This window comes from Strix aluco, chromosome 6 (assembly GCF_031877795.1).
Source record: "Strix aluco isolate bStrAlu1 chromosome 6, bStrAlu1.hap1, whole genome shotgun sequence".
Classification (NCBI taxonomy): Eukaryota; Metazoa; Chordata; class Aves; order Strigiformes; family Strigidae; genus Strix; species Strix aluco.
The window spans coordinates 31,785,650-31,805,473 of record NC_133936.1 but is presented as its reverse complement, the minus strand read 5'-3'; the positions used below and the strand labels follow the sequence as shown (position 1 = coordinate 31,805,473).

The 19,824-nt window shown below is 42.7% G+C and overlaps 1 protein-coding gene across 2 annotated transcripts in view; it reads right to left on the bottom strand.

Moving 5' to 3' along the window:
* SATB2 (SATB homeobox 2) overlaps positions 1 to 19,824 on the bottom strand; it is a 131,331-nt gene that overhangs the window by 38,571 nt on the left and 72,936 nt on the right. Inside the window, exons 6-7 of one of the 2 annotated variants that reach the window (XM_074828315.1) lie at positions 14,737 to 15,209; positions 945 to 1,157 (exon numbers count right to left, since the gene is read on the bottom strand). In XM_074828315.1, coding sequence (XP_074684416.1) covers positions 945 to 1,157; positions 14,737 to 15,209 — 686 coding nt within the window. The remainder of the gene's footprint in view (positions 1 to 944; positions 1,158 to 14,736; positions 15,210 to 19,824) is intronic. The other variant, XM_074828314.1, reaches the window with a different exon arrangement.

Here is a 19,824-nt window from a genome sequence, read left to right as displayed (position 1 = left end):
CTAACACAGCCCAAGGTTTTGCAGACTACATGACTGTGAAAGCACCAAAGCAGGAGGGTTATACAGGCCCATTTACTAAAGATCAAGAGAAGTACTAGAACTGACCCATCCTGTCTGCACAGTTAGAAATTTCAAACTCAGGTTAGGCAAATGTCATGAGAGGAGTTAATCATCATCTCTGTGCAAGCACCCTCACTTTTTCAGAATATACGTTTGGGACCGCAAGCAATCTGGTAAAAGGGGGATGACTATTATGATGTAGTATGTGGACATTCTTAGTTCAAAGAAACAACCTATCCAGGGAAGTGGGCGGCAACAGTACGTTAATAAACACGTGCAGTTAAGTCTATGAGATGACAGCTTGTTTGGAGCTGTAAAGCATCATCTGCCTTCCCAGCACCCTGCCCATCTCTACTTTCTGCACTTCAAATAATTACTTGTGTAAACCTCTAATTCAAGCAAGAACTGTGATTTTCTATGCAGAATACAGAACGTACTAGCAATGTCTAATTCACTGCTGACCTCTGTTCTCTACACACTTTATATTGCAACTTATATGAACCTCTCCACAAGCCCAGAAATGTCCTCTGTGTTCTGCAGAATGTAATGGACACAGATAAAATGTTATGTGCATTGTCTTCCTACAATATATTCTACAATAGCCATTTAGTGGGCATACATCAACAGCCTGCATGTAATGCCCACACGCACTCTTTCAGGCACTGTTACATACTTTTTTGCATTTATGGCATTGATTAAAGCTAGAATCATCATCACTATGTCTGCTGAAATCCACTGAATGTCTCTTAACAGCCACTTCAAAACCTTACAAAAGGATTTCCACAACTCATCTGGGTGAGGGGAGCAACAAGGGAAGGGCGGAGAGGAACCCCTTCCCTGGACTAATGCACACAACAAACAGGTAACAAGGGATTGTATCTTACCTGGGGGGTTCTGGAGGAGCTTGGGCTGCTCGCAGCTGAAGACACCATGCTCACGTTGGGGTTCATACTTCTCTCTCTCTCATCCTGATAGATACGATCCCGCTCCGAGTCAGGCAAATTAAGGAAATTCTGCATTGCCCTTAAGTTTACCAGGAGGGACTGGGAAGCTGTCCTAGGGTCTTCTTCTTTACGCAGGATCTCTGACAACAAGCCCTGGTTCAAAAAATTAAAAAAAAAAAAAAAAAAAAAAAAAGCCCAGTCATGTGTTGGTTTTTTGGTTTTTTTTTTGTTTTTTTTTTTTTTTTTTTTAAATTTGTTTAGTGTAACCAGCTGGGTTGCAATACTGAGAACCTACATCAGAATCTCATGGGCTCTCACAGAGGGGATATTTTGTAGGAAAGTGTTTGTCTTCTGGGGGCTGGGGTTTATTTTGGGACTGTCCTATTCTGGCACTGTAATAAGCTTCTGAGTATGGAGATGCTGGATAGGAATGTAGGTGCATTGGATAGAAGAAATTGCAGTTACCACCAGGTGCTTGCTGCAAATATTTTAGGAGCTGTTAGATCTCTCTCTCTCTCTCTCTCTCTTTACTTGAAGCTGGGAACACTTGGCAATCCTGTTCATCTCTGACAAATCTGCCAAGGTTGGTAAATTTAGTTTCGACATTTAAACAGTGCAGGAGGTTTATAAAGAAAAACGTTTGGCTGTTTTTTGATGTAACAGTCCGTTCATTTTGGTTTGGACAGTCATTTCTGAAAGCAGAAAAATGAAGCAATAATAAAGCCCTAGAATCTAGCTTTAGGGATTTAACCCATTCTTTCATACCTCATTTTAAAATACCACAGGCTTCACATTGTAACCATGAATGAACACCATATTCATCTAGTTTTTACAAAAGCCAGTATTTGAGGAGGTAACCAGCACAGCACTTCCAAAAAAAAGAAGAAAATAGAAGGAATTGGAGAGATGAAAATATCATTAAAAGAGGCTTAAATCTAATAATGGGATTAAATTTATGCATAACTGTATGCACTCAACAGTTCCACAGATTATCTAGAAGTTAAAGGTACAACACACAAGCCTGGATCAGGGCCTACATAAACTACAGGGACACAGTGTGTGCCACCAGCTTCCCCCAGGCACCCCCTTGCAACCAACACTTCACAGATGGGTATTTCACCCCAAAAAGCAGTAACAGCAATTTCCTGAACTATAGATGTTTAAATGCACTGGTGTGCAAAGAAGCAGAGCAGGATCATTTCTGCCCATCGCGACTACTTATATCATAAGAAAAGGCAGTTGGAAGTTCACTATTTTAAAAGGCTATTCTGCCAATATGTTTCCCTGAGCAGTCCAATACCCTTCCCGCTTCCTGCCTGCCACAACCCTGAGGCTCTCTGCACCGCTGCTTCCAGGGATGCCGGCCACAGAAGCTGTGTGAAATCCCAGTCAGAGCTCAGAGGGATCACCTCGACCTACTGCTGTGAGAGAAGCAACGTTCAGCAACCGCGTGCAAAGGGACACCGCAGTGCCCCAGACACAATTTAGTGGTCGCTGTTGACATGAACGTTTTGCAGTTGCTTTACAGACACGACCGAGGCAAGCTGCCTCACGAGTATAGTCAAGGCTTACTTCTTTCTTGCAAGAAAAATGTTACTAGAAAACAACCACGTGGTCAAAAGCCTGTAATATTTAGTCTTAGTTTATTTCCTTCCGTATCAGAGAGCCTCCTCCAAAAAGCCTTGCTAAAACACTGCCACTACAGTTGGCCAATTAACCAAATGCCAACTCTTTTAGTATATATTGATCCTATTTACCAGACTTCCTGACAAAACCAACAGTCCAGCAAATGATGTGTCTGTATTTGCATTTGCATTTATCTGCTACCTGCTATTAAACACCTACATTAAAACACATACAGGAAAGCTCTACTTCAGCAGTGTTGATGCCAGAAGTGCTCAAAACAAGCTCCACACACAACCTGAAGGCAGGCTGTACACAGCTCCATCTTTTCAGCTCCTCATCTATGCAATCAAGCTAAGAGATTCCCAATTACATTTTCCTGCAATTATCAGAGTAGTTACCAGAAGGACTGGAACTGGGAATGGAGCCATGGTGGGACCTTCCAGTCAGAAAAGGGATCAGAGAAAGAAGCCATCTGGTGAAAAAGGTCTACACTGGGAAAAAGTTTGAAGAAGGTGCAGTGGTGGGCTGGTCCTGAGCTGGCCTCTGGTATTCTCTGTGACCTCAACACAACTGCATGCTCATAATTGGCTTCTTCCTCAGGGTTTACCACCCCTCGGAGAAGCTAGGGACATTTTGAAAAGCCTTCTGATGTTCGCCAGGCTCAGAGATTGAGGGAAACTAATCAAAAAAGGGCATTACAGAAGCTTGAAGCCATGACTTGAACTATTCCAAGGTTGACACAACAAGTCCCTATTATAATTTTCCCTTAAAGTCAGTGGAAAATTCTCCAAATGCAGTAAATAAATGAAATACCAGTTCCACAGAGTCTCTAAATTCTTAATTTACTGGGTCTTTTAAAGGAACATAACTTTTTTTTTAAAAGAAAAGATCAACTTCAAAAATTAATGAGTTTAGGTTGAGAGAAAGGTACCTGAAAGCTAGTGGAGCTGACTTTAAGACAGCTTTTTCTCCCTCCCATCTTAGCCTGGCTAAATTTATGTCCAATTTCAAAAATGGAGAGCAGAAATGTATGTAAAAGCATGACAGCAATTACTTTTCAGTGCAGTCATTGACTCCCTATGTAAATCAGAGGCTCACAGGTACAAGTGGTCATGGCACTAAGAGGTATCTTGCCTGAGATAGCAACTCTTGTGCTTGGAGGCTCTGATTCATCACCAGAAACAGCTTATCATGGAGTAGATTCAGCGGTTTTGAACCCTAGCCTGCACCTCTTGCTTCTACGAGGGTCTCATCTCTGCTACAGGGCTGTGGCAGTATTTTGCACTGCTGCTCAGTCACCAGGCTCTACAGCTGCCGGGAGCCTCACCTCCCAACACAGGCACCTGCTCCGGGGAGAGGGACAAGCTCCTTCTTTTCCCCAGTGCTGCAACAGAGGCAGCCCCTCACAGGGGCCGAGTCCGGCTCCCTCATGCCCTGCTCCAGGCCCGCAGGTAGAAAACCTGGTTGCAAAGAGGGTTTTTCTGCAGCTCCTCCAAGTGCTTTGGCAGCTTAGAAACCATGTAAATACCAGGACAGATAATAGGAAAACTGACTCAGAGGGAAAAATCTCATGTCCTCCTGCAACTGAAGATAAACAATGCTGGTAAACAACAGTGGCTAGATAGCTGAGTGATAGGGTAGGACAATAAAATAAAGTATCTTGAGAGCAATAACATTTACAATAATATAATTCTGAGCTACTGAAATATACACAAACTAACCAGTGAGTAACATTATAAAAAATAAAGTGATACTAAATAATCTGTTCAGTCTTTTTGTCACCTGCAACAAATTAGGCTTTCAATATGCAAAACATCTTCCTTCCAGAAAAACAAATGATCATGATTTCATTTAATTGTAATTTAATGAGGCATAATGTATTTTTTAAAGTGATATACACCAGGTGTGTGGTGAGGAAACTGGCCCAGCCAGACAAACCCTACTGTTTCTATTTTTGAGAAAACCCTAAAGCCAGCCAGGGACTCTTTTCATTTCTGCAAATTATGTTTCTGCTGGAGGGGGTGAGGGAGGGAAACCCACAGCATTCGTACGTTTGTTATAAAATTCCATTGGCTAAATTAGCTCATTCCAACTTACATCTCACATATTAAAAAAAAAATTAAAAAAAAATTTAAAAAAATAGCAGTTTGTAGAGTAACCAACTCTGCAAACGTGAAGAAAGATCTTTAGGGGATAGAAAGTCTGAAACTGATTTTAAATAGCCAAACAGATCTTCTATACCAAACACAGCTCCTAGGATACATTTTAGGGACACGTAGCTTGATAATATCTTGCTTTTCCATTCCTGTGCATCATTTTTAAACCAGTTGCTGAAGAGGCAACTGATGAAAAGTTTAATGTTGACATAAGCCGTGCTTGCAAACGAGGTGTGTGCTCACCCCAAGACAAGGATTCTGCAGAAGCACAGTTTGGTTTACCCATGGAACTTGCACTGTTTTTAAAATTACACACTGGATCCATAATTGACTTTAAAAAAATAATACCAGCGGTGGAGAAAGAAGTACGTGTCCAATCAAAATAAAAAAAGTCATTGGATCTATTTAAGGTAAGAGCAATTTTGACAGTGTTTTTTCAAACTAGCTGAAATGTAGTCCTTCAAGCCAGCAAAGTCAAAGTCACTGTCGTGGGGGTTTGCTTTCCGTTCATCCTGTGAAACCCCATTTGTGAACTCATTTCTTTTTTTTTATTAACTACAGGATTTCCAGAACAAACAACCCAAATCTCATGGACAAGAAATATTTTTTTGAGCAATTTCTGAAAGATGATGCAGTACAACATAGAGCAAATGTAATTCAAACTGACTCCTACATCCAAAGGACCAACTGACTGGCCTTTGAGGCCAATGCAAAGGCTTGACCAAAGCCCCCAGAAGGTGAGTGAAGCCCTTCTGCCTTCTTGCCAAAGGGCTTTGGCTCAGGCCTGGAAAGGGTGTAAATGAGATCTCAGTGGGACAGCAGACTGCTGTGACCAAACACAGGACAGTTTTGCCCCCAGAGCTTTTCAACAGCAATCTGGATGGGGGTGAGGAGGTCATGCTGGAGTGCAGCCCAGACACTGATGCCCTGGGGACAGAGGAGGATGAGGGCCATCAGGCAGCAGGAGACTCGAAAGGACAGGCCAGGACCTCACATGCGTCAAGTCCGTCTGATGACTTGGATGGGAGCTGTGTTCCCCCTCGTACAGACCCAAGCAGTATGTCTACAAGAGCAAGCACTAAGGTTAAAAAGGTTCAAAACAGGCTTTGGACAATCAAAATGTTGGCCAAGGCAAAAACTTAAATAAACCCAACTAATGTGCTAAACCTCAGTTTTTATGTTCTGTATAAGGAGATTATATATATGAAGGAATAAAAAAGCATAAACACTTTTTTCATACTTTTGGTTTATTTGTGCCTCTCCATACTTCAGCTATTGCCAAAAGCAACAGAGAAAATGCTGAAATACTAGAAAAATATTGCTCCTGTAGTACTTAAAGCTCCAAGTACTTTAAGCCCAGTACTTGTAACTGACAGTCTCAATAGAAAAGCTATTCTGCTTCCCATCAGGTATAGATGTGACTCTGATCAGGATCAGAAAATGTAGGGATTTATTCAAATTCAACATCTGAATCTTAAAGATCAGTGATGTAAACTTGCCCCCTCTCATCATCCCAGTTCAGCATGCAAGGCCTATTTTCAGCATGAAAGGCAGCACTCAGGGAACCCCTGGTTAGCTACTCATTCCTCCTGAACTGCACTGAAATTGTACCTTCAGCATACAACAACAAACTTGATTTTGCCAGTCTAAAATGACCATTTATATTTAAAATTGTCTCCTACTTGCAATTGAAAGCTAGAGGAGGCAGGTCAGCTCAGGGAGCTCTGCAGCAGAAGCACTAACTTCTCATAATCCTTCAAGGAAATAAAGCGCCTCCACCTGCATTTTTTTTCTCACATCAAGGCAGGCTTTTACCATGACATCTCTTGGCCTCTCTGCATTTACTCCAGGTCCCACCTTCAATATTGTCTTCTGGGCTGAATAAGATACATTCAACAATTCTAAAAATACTTCTCTTTGCCTCTAAGTATACAGCTCTTGACAAGAACCTCTGCATGAAGTACTTGTAGGCTTCTTAGGAGTCAAGCTCATTTTCAAATGCTCCCTGCTTTGTTTCCATTCCCTTGCATTTCTTCCTAATTCCAGCTAGGATATGAAGCAGAAGTGCTGGAAGTCTCTCAGAAATGCTTATCCTGGCAACATGTCCAGTCCAATTCTGCTGAGCAAAATTGTTTAGATAATCAGTGGAAATTTTTGGGTGGTTAGCCAAACCAAGAACCTTCATGTCCATTGGGCAAACTGTGTTTGCACCCTGTTCCCTGACCAACTCTTCTGTCTTAATGGGCAAAACGTGCAGTGCCATGTTCATATCAGCTCATGTGAACTTCAGAACTCAAAGGACTTTGACTGGTTTTTCATCAATGTGAATGGGAGACCAGCTGTTTCCCAGTACCCTTCAGAATAGTTGAATGCATGACATCAGTCCCTCATTTAAAAGAACTCTCCTGATCTCTAGATTCACTGCCTACAGCCAGAGTATGAGCCTCGTTCTTAAACTCATTTAACTAGTGCTAAAATACATACATCTCAGGAGAGAGCTGCTTAGGCACAAAGCATTTAGAGGCTGATTTGAATAAAACTTATACAGGGTGCAACAATGACAATTTGATTTTTATTATTAAAAATGAAGTGTTTAAATCCTCAAAGAAAATGCCTTTATTGCATTAGTTTAATAAAGCCTCTTTTTTATTATGGTATCTCTTTTTATGAGGGAAGACAGGATGCACATGTGGAGCTGAATGCGGATGCATGGGGAAAAGGAGGCAAAGACCGACCACCTGCAGCCACAAAGTGCTACCATTTATATGACAGGCATGTCAAACCTTCATCCTGAAACATGCCGGAAAATGAGCAAGACGCACAGCTCATGCACTCTCTGTGTATCCGTGCATTTGCTTCCAAGGCTCAGGACTCCTGTGCATCAGCTGAGCAGGCAGCAGCCACCTCCTACAAGCACACATTCTGAAAGCCTGACTCACATGCTACTTAAGATCTTTTCATTCAGCCTATTGAATACAATTAAGTTAATTGAAACTGAAATTTTGGGCAGTGCAAAACCCACTGTTGGAACAAATATCCCATGTACCAAAAATCTGCAATTTATTAAATTAAGCACTTCCCTTACAGACTGCCTTCTTTCCTGTGAGTACAACAGAACGCTGCTTGTGCCACATTACACACAAGAATAAAACAAGCAGGCAGCATGAAAGGATTTCATGCAATAAGAGAGAGTTTTCTATGGGGAAAAAAACAACAAAAAATCCCCCCCCAAACCAAAACCAGAACCCTTGCTAATTGAAAGTCTGTGCACAATGGGGCAGACACCATAGCGATGAATGCAGCATGACTGTCTCACTAGATATCAGGCAGAGAATTAAAGCTGTTTGTCTTCCTCTCACTTAAGTTAAAGGGAAAATTATTTGCAAAAGGAACTCTCTCCAGGATTTGGCTCACAAGCAAGTAGAGGTGGAAGAGTTTTTTATTTGAACAAACTGTATTTCTAATCTTAAAGCCTCTTAGAGGACCCTTTTCTGATCCCACTTCAGTTTGGGGGAATTTTGCCAAAGAAAGCAGAAGTAGACATAAATGAGGAGCCACCACTCACCTCTCTCCTTGCCTGCCTCCAAAGCCTTTCTTTGGAGCTTCCTTACCAACAACACTCCTGCTCTCAGAGCCCCCAGACCCTCTATAATTGACTGGTGACACCTTTGCATGCCGCAGAAGTGTTATTTCCCCTTTCCTCGTTGCAGGAGCCTGAACTTGCCCACAGTTGCACCAGAAGCTGGGGCACCATCCAGCATCGATTCTGTGTTTCCCTATGCCTCAACCCACTCCTGCAGCCAAGATGCGACTAGAACAAGGTGGATCAATTTAGTTTATTTCATCATAAATTTCACTACATCCAAGGCTGGTAGTGTTTCCTCCTCCCTGTGCTGTTACTTCCTTCACTCCAAAGAGGCGTGATTAAGGCAGGAGCCAAGATGGGTAAGCGCTGCCTTCCTATGTGCAGGCTGGAAAGCCAACACTCTCACCCGGAGCTACTCAGGACAGGAGGGAGGGAGCAGTGCTCTTTGGGAGGAGAGTTACACGCAGCCTGAACATGCCTGGTGTTTTTACCCAGCTCTCTTTGTATCTGGCACCACAACTGTTTCATTCAAAAAGCCTCAGGTTCACGGATATTTCCAGTTTCTGAGGCTGTTCAGTAAAACAAGCACTGGCCACTCGCCCAAACATTTTACTAGTTTTGGCTATTATGTCAAAACATTGGCAAAAAAAGATGCTTAAAAAAAAAAAAAGATATAAACAGAAACACTCATTCAGTCTATAGGCTTTGCAGTCCACTGGGCACTCCCAAGGAGGAGGGAAGCAGTTCACTGATCCAGTGATTTAGACTGTCTGGACTCTGACAAACAGCCTGACCAACCATCCTGACTGCAACTCCATGAGCCTGCGGCAAAGAGGGATGCTGAGCAAGCGGGGAGAGGAAGGGGAGTATGTTCATTTTTCTTATGCAAAGCAGGATTCAAATGACCTGTTTTCCAGCTATGATTTTAAAGAGCACAGATCACTTCAGCACCTCCAGATTTGCTAAAAAACTTTCCAGGGAAGAACAAGGTAAGTTCGAGAGAGCATTTTCATGCATTTCCTTTAAAATAGTCCTCTTTCTTCTGTAACCACCACCACCTGCGCATTTCTCAATACATTACAACCTGCGATAAGCAAGCTTTGGTTATTACAACCTTTTGGTTGCAACCCGAATGCTGTATTAGTAGATGTTATAGTGCAAGAGGGAGATGGCACAAGGACTCTGCCCTGAGGATGGCCAAAATCCATGTATGTATTCTCCTCCAGGAAGAAGTCCATAGCCTTGGTAACAGCTTTGGCCAGCAGTCCCCTTGCGCCGCCGCCCATTTCACAGTAGCTCAGCTGGCCAACCTGAAGGGTGCTCAGGCTACTAGTCCCCTAGAAGTTATCCACATTTAAAGATGATGCATACTTCAGTCAAGTAGGCATTTTTGGAGAACTCCAGCCTGCACTGGCAGCCCCTGTACTGTTTGAGACCAGTGAGGGGCAGCTACTCCCCCTGCTCATTAAAACCTTCTCACCCTCTGCAGTCTTTATCTTGCAGGCACTTCCTTCATTCTGGCCTTTTCAAAGCTTTGACTGCCTTTAAAAATGTGCACAGGGCAATTCCAAGTTCGAGGTGCATCAGGTCTGCCTCTGACCGCTGTGCTTCTCCTGTGGATTTGCACTATTAATCAGACTTTTCCTTGTTTGTTTTTTTTTTTTTTTTCCTCAAGATTGAACAATTTTATACGATCAAAAAGTGCCAAAGTCTTACAGAAAGCAAAGCTTTCCCTAATGACTGTTTTAATAGCAACTTCAGCTTACAGCTTGGCTGCATGTCAACACGCTTTATGAAGGTGCCCTCCATTTTAAAATAAAGTCATCAGGTATGACCATGTAACTCTCAAGTGTTTGATGGGCCTTATACAGCTCTGCCTTCCATTCAAACCCACTCACACTCTTGCATGTAGTTTTTAAGACCAGACAAGGATGCCTAGCTTTTCATTAGCAAGCTATTAGTTCATAGCAGCAGTCCAAACAAAGGGAAAGAACTATTTCAGTAAACAACACATTCAGATCTAGAAATCTGCAAATTTCCAGCTGATGGATCACAGGTCAGTAGAGCTGCAAAAGGGAGCCAAACTCAATGATCTTGGCCATGAAGAACTTGGGCACAAACTATGCAATTGCACAAGCAAGAAACTGAACCTCCTGTCCCAGCAATACTGCTAACCACCTTAGTCATGGCAAGCTTTCTCCACTCTCTTGATCTACTCTTCCCTGTATGAGCCAGTGGACCCCCTGGTTCCCTTGGAGGGGGGGAAATGGTGGTCAGCTAAGCCTAGGGCCAGGAATATAAACACCCCTTGCGTGTTGTCTTCTCTGCATGAATTGTACCTGTCTCAACAGGGCTCCTGAAACAAGGCAGAACAGCCCTGGCTTTACTCCTTGGACTATACCACCTTCTTGACAAGTTTGAATAGCAACTCACTGCAGTCCACAAGAGAGGACCATACCTGGAGTTAAAAACTGCAGTGCTCCGAGCTTCTGCAAGAGAAAGGAAGGCTACACAGAGCCTAAGAGGGTGTCTTTCCAACATATGTCATTCTTATCATTGCTGAGCAGGTTGTAGGCAACACCAGTTTAGACAAACTTGGTAGTGTGCACCACCATTTTAAATGTTTTGGAGGTTGTGTAGGAATTTCCTACTCCTTGGAAATGGTGTCATTCAAACCACCTTCAATAACTATATTGTCTCTATGGGTCTGAGAACTCTTCTACCTGTCCTGTTTACTGAATAAATAGGCATTTAGATTCCGCAGTAGGGGGAATTAAAATTGTGACATTTACTGTCTAAAGATAAAATAAAAAGAAGGGGCAGAGGTTAGCTGAGGGCATTTACTAAAAAACAGCCATACGCACTTTGAGGGTTCTTCATACACAGTTTTAAATAAATCTGAAAATGTTCACTTTGGAACTTCCTGTTTGAAAGGAACCCTCTTCATGGCTAACACAGCCTGGGCCAGATCCTAGCCAAACACCCTGTGCAGCTCTCCCGTGCACACAGCAGGTATGAAGCTGCCTGATGTTCAGTCCCCATCTCAGGGTGGGACCTCAGTGGTGCCCCAGGAAATGCACATGAGCCTGAAGTACTTTGTTTTCACGTGTGCAGACAACATGGCCCCAGGTACAAGAAAATATTGTTGTCTTAAGCGACATATTTTCAACTTTAAGAGGAAGATTTGGATGTTTCGCAAACTATACAATTGCACCTCTCCTTCTTCCAACCATCCTCACATCTCCTTCCCACACACACCTGCATACATACAGTGTCAGCCATTTGTTCCAATGGATTTAGCCTAGTTTGGATCAAAGCTTCCTCTACTTCATTTAACAGATTTGCTCAGATGGAAGGTCTCAGGGGAGAAATAATGTTAGTAAGAGGGGGTTTTTCAGCATTGAGTATGTAGGTCATTGGACTTTAAAATAAATTAGAGAATAGTTTATCTATTAAACAAGCCTCACAGTACATATTTCATGAAGCTATACTTAATTATAGGCTAATGTGCACCACAGAGCTACCACGAAAAAAGATTAAGCAGTGGCCCATAATGCAGTGATTAATACAATTATTAGCTGGCTGCCATACAGCATCTATTATTTGGTAGCATCATGAGAAACAACAGGCCGCCAGTTTCTAATGCTGGCACTTCCTGTGAATGCAACAAACCCAAACATTTCCAGAAAGAAATGCATGCCTCCTTGCACATCCCAAGGAGAGGAACCTCAGAGGCAGCAGTGGGAATGCAAGGAGGTGAGAGTAGACTTGAACTTCCACTTCAAGTGCCTTTTACAGAGTTTGCTCCTCCACCATGGATGTGTGGGAACATCCCACATCTCTTCCACTGTGCAGCGCAAGGCTGACTGTCTGAGCACCTCTTAATACCTTGAACAGTCTCTGACACAAGGGGAGCTTGATTTAAGTTGGAATTAAAAGCTAAGGACAGGGAAGCATAAATATGCACCTACACTCTTTTGCTACAGCGATGGCTCCTAGGGACATGATGCACTATGTATGGAAGATCCACTAGTCTTCTATATTAAGGCCCTGTAAACTAATGAAAGACAACTGTGAGATGAGCAAATCTTCTATGGATGTTTAAGACTTGCCAGTTCTGGAATCAGTGTCATGGACTGTATAGTACATCATATTACTTTTGATGGAGGGCTAAGAAGTAGGTCATTTCTTTTATACAAAAATTATGTGTCTGATATCTTGTAACGAAGCAACCAAAATCAGGGAAGATTTTATTTAAAAAAAACCCTAGAGAAGTTAGTGCACCCTAAGATAAATGTCAGCAGAAGGACAGGAGGACTGACAAAACCAGTGATACTAGTACCCTAAATTACAGACACCATTTTATATACTGAGCTCAAATGTAAACTGGTCAGAGGACAGAGCATCACATCCCATTTCCAGGTGCAGCCCTGCCCAGGAAAGGTCCTTGGCACCTTCTCAAAGGACATTACCATGGCATGTCCACTCAGTGCTGTCAGATCTGTGCTCCTGATGAGTGAGCCCAGTCTGAATGGTTACACACATGGTGTCCCAAGTCATACCGGGCATTTGGAAATGCTGTCAGGTGTGACTGGCCCACAGTCACACTATCAGGAGCCACTGAAGTTGGGAAGAAACTACATTTCACCCGCAGACCTGTTTAGTGTCCTAAAACCACTATATCTATGCCAGAACACTGCAGGAGGTGTAAAAAGACCAAAAAAACCCTCACCCCGACCCCTAAAACATACTGCAGCTGATTTAGTCCAGGTTTCAGCTTATCTATCAAGAGCATGGCACAATCTCTACCGTAGCTGCTGTTAAACACCATAGGCAGATGCAATGCTGTAACACTGCTAGGCAAAGGCCAGAGTGGGCTCTCTCACATGCTTGCCTTTTCCCTGTTGTCCTGAAAAGTCAATATACAGTATTTGGTCAGTAATATGCAAGGCTTGGAGTTTTCTAGACACACAGAATCGAAACCTTGCCTCCTTTTAAATACTATAGGAGAACTGTTGATTTAACACACAAGTTGTATGACAGCTTTCTTGTTGGGGAATGAGTTTTTTGATTTAATGGTAGACTTGGGCATTACCAACCCAGCTCTCCCAATCTGGCTAAAGCAGAGCTTCATGTTCAGTGGCAGTGGCAAAACCCTCACCGGCACTGTTACTGCTGACCTCTCGCTCAAGTTCAGAATATGTCATTCTGTCAATACCATCTACCTTGATTATACCAGGCTTCATATACAACGGGTTATGATCCCAGAGGGATGAAAAGCTTTTCCAAATTAAAAGCAGCATTTTAAAGAGGAAATACTCATACATTCCTATGTAGTTTTCACTTGATATCCTCAAGGCTAACCCCAGAACTCAAAGTCACGTTGATTGGAAGTGAATGTTTTTTCTGAGTGCAGCCATCTTATGAATTTAATGGAAGAAGGGAAGTAATAAAAATGTGCTCCATACTTTAATTAGTTCCCTCATAACATGGCATTTCCAAAATGGCAGTGCCAAAGAAAATCATTAATCCAGGAGAACAGACAAAGGTACTGTATGGGACAAGGGACAGACCTCCAGGAGACACACACACACCCTTTTTCTCTCTTGTTGGTAAAGCTTACCTCAAAGACCAACTCCAACTGCACAAAAGAAATTTGTACCAATATTAAATATTAAGCCACTTTTCATTTCTTCAGCCTTGCTACAGAGTATCACAACTGAGAGATCATATTTTGTATGCCTTGAATGGCAGCAGGAGAAATGTAAATGGCCTGTCTTTTGAACACACATTCACCCCGGGTACTCCAGGTGCTAGGCTTAAGCTGACGCTATCATGCAATCATTTCAACATCTGCATTTCACTAGGCAAGTGAGAAAACCTGTGTCAGATGTATGAAAGCAAACACAATCTCTTGGAAATGGCAGACGTCCTTCCCAGCAGTCAGTATTGCACTAGCTGTGGCATCAGTTGTACCACAGGACGGAACTGAGGAAGTGATAGAAGCCCAAAGACACCTCTGACTCTCACAGTTTCTTGTTACCTCTTCCTGGCCATCAGACAGGGCAGATGTGGAAATTTATAACCACCGAGAGTAACTCAGGGAAGAACTCACACGAGCAGAATTACTGCTAGAGAACAAAGCTCAGGTAACAGCACAGGGGTGACCAAATGCAAACGAACAGCTGTTCCAGGAAGAAACAGCCTTGTTCAATCCCAACAAAGGGACTGGGGAAAAATGGAGGGTAGTTAGACCTGTTCCTGTGGCACACCTCCTGCCTTGATCTGCAACAACCATACAGCCCCACAAGAGCCACAGCTTTGTCCTCTCAGCATTTCTTGGTTATAAAATAGAAAATGATACCTGTGTGCGGTTGAACGCTACTCTTGCAAAGACAGCTTGAGACACACTGGCTCTCTTCAGCTCATCTCTGACTTGCTGGTAAATATCTGGAGAGACTTCCACCGATGAATTTGATGGCTCTGGTTTGACAGCTCTAGGGATGGGTGGATGATTCAAGAACTGCTGGTTGATAGCTTGTGGGTGCTGGTGAGCCAATAGCCGGCTGACAGCAATCTGTTGGTTTATCAGATGGGCCATTGCTATCTGCTGTCTCACCAGTTGTGGACTGAGCTGAGGAGACAGGAGCCCAGGGTTTATCATTGTCTGCATCGTTGGCACTTGGTTTCGGATTGGAGTACTGTGGTGAATTTGGCCATGAGGAGACTGTTCGTTAGTTTTTCCCAAGGTTGCCAGCTGGTTGATATTTGGTAAGTGCATGGGACGTTGACCAAGAACACAATAGTCTGAAAGGTTTTCTCTTTCCACTCTTTCCACTGTTAAAAGAGAAAAATTAGTTCGCTGTCATTTCAGTTTGCACTTACAAGATGAGTTAGGGTAAGGGTTACTGCAGGTGGTTTAGTTTGCAAATTTACACTTGCACAAAAGTTTCACAGAAACAAGCAAAAGCAGCACAAAGTGAAAGCAACAACAATAACTAACATTCATTTGGACTTCTTAGGCATCACCTACTGCTCAGGAAGCCTCCTTATCAAACCAGTAGCAAGTATTCTCTCCAGCCTCATTTCCTAAAGAAACGAGATTGGACAAGCTTTCCACTTACACTGTGACTAACTTTCGAATCTGTCACAGAAAATTGAATAACTTTTAAAAGAGGTCAAAGTTTCAGAATCACTGGCATGTAGGTGAAGGAAAGAAACCCAAATTAGTGTCCACTCACACAAACCCAATGGAAACCAGACCATTCCCCATGCAGCTCATGGAACAGCTTCTCATTACAAACTCAGCAACTATTATCTTTTCCAATATAAACTCTATCTTGTGTTGTGTGTGGATAAAGTTATCTTGTAGTGCCAATTCACCCAGGTGCACTACAGCAGAATCATGCTGCTTGTGTGAAAGCATGTTACAAAACCATGCAATTCACACGTGAGAAAATTTTAAAGCAATGGTTCCTGTATCCAAAACCTCATCACTATGAGTCTGTCCAGAAACCTTAAAGCATCTCTGCATGAATGCCCACTTTAAAGAAAGCGGCTTCACTCTCTTCAAAAAAACTTTGTTTAGCACAATAAACACCCATGATCCCTAAGTGACACCATGCTACAAAAAAATGAAACACTAAACACAAAATCCATATACTGTAATTTTATATACTGATACAGATTGTCCCTTTTAAATATGTCAGCAATATTGCCATATTTTTTCATGTAACTGAAAAACTAAATGTACATATTACAAAACTAAGTTTAAAAAGTACATAAATATAACTATTACTTAGATAATTTTAAGTAATCAGAAGTCAGTTTATGGTAGGTTGCAGATTCCATGAGCCTCACTACATGCAATTGGATAGGCATTTATATACTGATCTGATATAAAAGTGTTCAGGGACACATATCATACAACTAGAAAACTACTACCTCATTCCTGTATTGCTCTCAGCAAATAACAAGATAGGATTTATTTCTAAAATGACATAATACTATTATAACTTGTGTAATGATTAACAACTGTACAAGGCTTTGAACTCTTTTTTAAAACTTAATCTATGTAAAGCTTTGAAGCTTTACACAGTTAATACTCAGGATGACAGTTTACTGATGATTTTCTCTGTTTCCTTCTAAATAGAAAGACAGTTCTTTTCACCTTCCAGACAGAGAGGGTTGAATTCTCACTGGGGAGGGAGTCATGCCCCGAACACACAAGCACACAGTTACTATCTTTAGAGCTGCCATTCCAGAACATCACAAGTACTGAATTTTACAACTAGGTGAATTAGTACTCAGGATTTTCTTGTAAGAAATTTTAAGTCATTCTTCCCATTCACCATTATGGTGCAGTCAACATGCTGGAGGGAAGGGATGTGCCATCCAGAGGGACCTGGACAGGCTGGAGAGGTGGGCCTGGGCAAACCTCATGAAGTTCAACAAGGTCAAGGGCAAGGTCCTGCACGTGGGTCGGGGCAATCCCAAGCACAAATACAGGCTGGACAAAGACTGGATTGAGAGCAGCCCTGCAGAGAAGGACTTGGGGGTATTAGTGGATGGAAAACTGACTGTGAGCCAGCAATGTGCTTTCACAGCCCAGAAAGCCAACCGTGTCCTGGGCTGCATCAAGAGCAGTGTGGCCAGCAGGTTGAGGGAGGGGATTCTCTCCCTCTACTCCACTCTCATGAGACCCCACCTGCAGTGCTGTGTCCAGCTCTGGGGCCCCCAACATAAGGAGGACACGGACCTGCTTGAGCAGGTCCAGAGGAGGCCATGAAGATGATCAGGGGCTGGAGCACCTCCCCTGTGAGGACAGGCTGAGAGAGTTGGGGTTGTTCAGCCCAGAGAAGAGAAGGCTCCAGGGAGACCTTATAGTTGCCTTCCAGTACTTAAAGGGAGCTACAGGAAAGATGGGGAGGGACTCTGCATCAGGGGGTGTAGGGATAGGATGAGGGATAACGGTTTTAAACTGAAAGAGGGTAGATTTAGATTAGGTGTAAGGAAGAAATTCTTTCCTGTGAGGGTGGTGAGGCACTGGCACAGGTTGCCCAGAGAAGCTGTGGCTGCCCCCTCCCTGGCAGTGTTCAAGGCCAGGTTGGACGGGGCTTTGAGCAACCTGGTCTAGCGGAAGGTGTCCCTGCCCATGGCAGGGGCGTTGGAACTAGATGATCGTTAAGGTCCCTTCCAACCCAACCCAGTCTACGATTCTTTTAAAGGAAAAACCCACAACATCTTCTATAAAATAATTGCTTTAAAAAATTAAGCACTTCTAAGAAAATTATTAACTCCCATTTTTTCACAAAAGCCAATGTTTCAACCCAATGGATTTTCTAAATAAGTGCTTATTTGTGCAGTGCATTTCAGCTATGAAATGCAATGCAATATGTGCAATATACAAATACTATTGTCAGTAAAAGACCATTTTCCTACATTACTCACAGGCTGACAGAGATATGATGCAGTATTTCAGTTTGCTGAAAATATTGAAAATCCCTATTCAAATGCTGCTCATGATGTCAGTAGGCCTACCTGAAAGTCAGGTGCAGAAAGCTCTATACCGCTGGTCTCTGGCCTTAGGACACAGAATCAATGTGAAGTATGAAATATGAGCAGCGTCAATACCAGGGATGGACCCAGCATCGATATAGAGACTATTGCCTCCTCAACCTCTCTGCAATAAGCCTGCACCTGAGTGATGCCATTAAATACACACAGTTGCCAGCAAATCCAAATGTAATTATTCCAAGGGTGCAGTAGCTACTTGGCAATCGGAATTAATCAGATGTAAATAGAATAAAGATGTTGCTCAGTGTACATTAAATATTTGGAGCATTCTGCTACAAGAAAATACAGTAAGAACTACTTTTGGTCTTCATTTACACCCCTAGATATCTAGAGTCCTTCCACTAGGAGTTTCAGAAGAGCTGAAGTAAGTTCTGATCTATTTTGTAGTTTAAGAAACAGAGAGAATAAGTCACTGAAACCAACAAATTACTACTTGTTAGAACACAAAAACAGTAACCAAGTGTTTTTGAAAACTTGGTGAGAAATAAATATAAATAACATTCACTTTCTGGGCTGAACGACATTTGCCAAGTTTCCACCCACTCCTGACTTTAGTGCCAAGTTATAAACCCCTATAAAAATAAAGTTTAAGATGAAAAGGCTGCCAGGCTGTTAATCTCTGCAGTGCTACTTGGAATTGCAATTACACAGAGACATCACCTGACTTGCTTCTATAGGTGTATTTTTCCATTATTATCAGCTTCCTTTTTTGATCACATTAGATTATACAGCCATGCATATACTCCCAATAAACAAACCAGATTCTAGTCACTTCAACCACTTCAATAATAAAAGGTTACCATTAACAGTTACGCTGGATGGAAAAAATGTGCATTACTCAACTCCTCAAGACTCTTTCCTTCTCTAACACATTGCCCATATCAGATTCTCTGTTGTTCTTTGGTAACTATGGATTGGTAGGGCTCTGTGGGGCTGGACAGGAGCAAGTCTGAGACAACCCTGAGATGGAGACTGGCACTGCCCCGGGAGACAGGCCAGCTTGCTGGCAATGCTCTAAGAAAAGAGGGATACAGGAGCCACAAAGCTGCTGTGACACCAGCGTTCTGCCTCAGATCTTCCTGAGACAAGGTTTTTCCATTTGTATGCTCCATTTTCCATGTTCTTACCCCATTCCAGTCTTTCCCTTACCTTTCCCTTGTTTGCTATTGCTCCACTCAAACTAGAGATACGTTTACAGCCTTTGTAGTCCTGTATGAATCAGCTGGTACTTGAATATATTGGAATACAAAGCAGTGAAGACAGAGCAGCAGGAATACTGGGAGGGAAGGAAGGGGCTCCATGGACATGTGCGGTATACATTCAAGTACCACTGATAAACCTCCTCTGCTAGCGATGCCTGTGCTAGTTAAACAAAAGCTGGTTCAGGAGGCTGTTACCCACCTCCATCTGTGGTGTGACCACAGCAAAAGGCATGGCAGCGTTTCCCTTTTCTCCCTGCCTTGCACTGCCTGGTATACGATTCTGAAGCTCTTTGCTTGAAGACCTCTTTTAAACCAAGTACAACGGTACTACTGTTATATTTCAGAGCAACCCTTCTGAATCCATACACCAGGTAGGCAGATACAAGGTGTCTGGACAACAGGTATTGTGCTAAGCTCAGCCAGCAGCTCTCAGAGCACTCCAGGATAGCCTCTGCCCTTCATTTTCATTTACCCCCCTACAACATGTCACTACCTCTACAAGACAGTCAGAAACCAACATAATCCCCAGAATAGGAGCAGCAAATTGTCATATTTCAATGTTCCTTTCTCTTCTTATAATGATTACCACGTGTGTCAATGTATTTCAACTCCATACGGAGTTAGAAACTTCCTGGATACAACACAAAAGGAATCCAGTGCACCCTTCCCCTGTG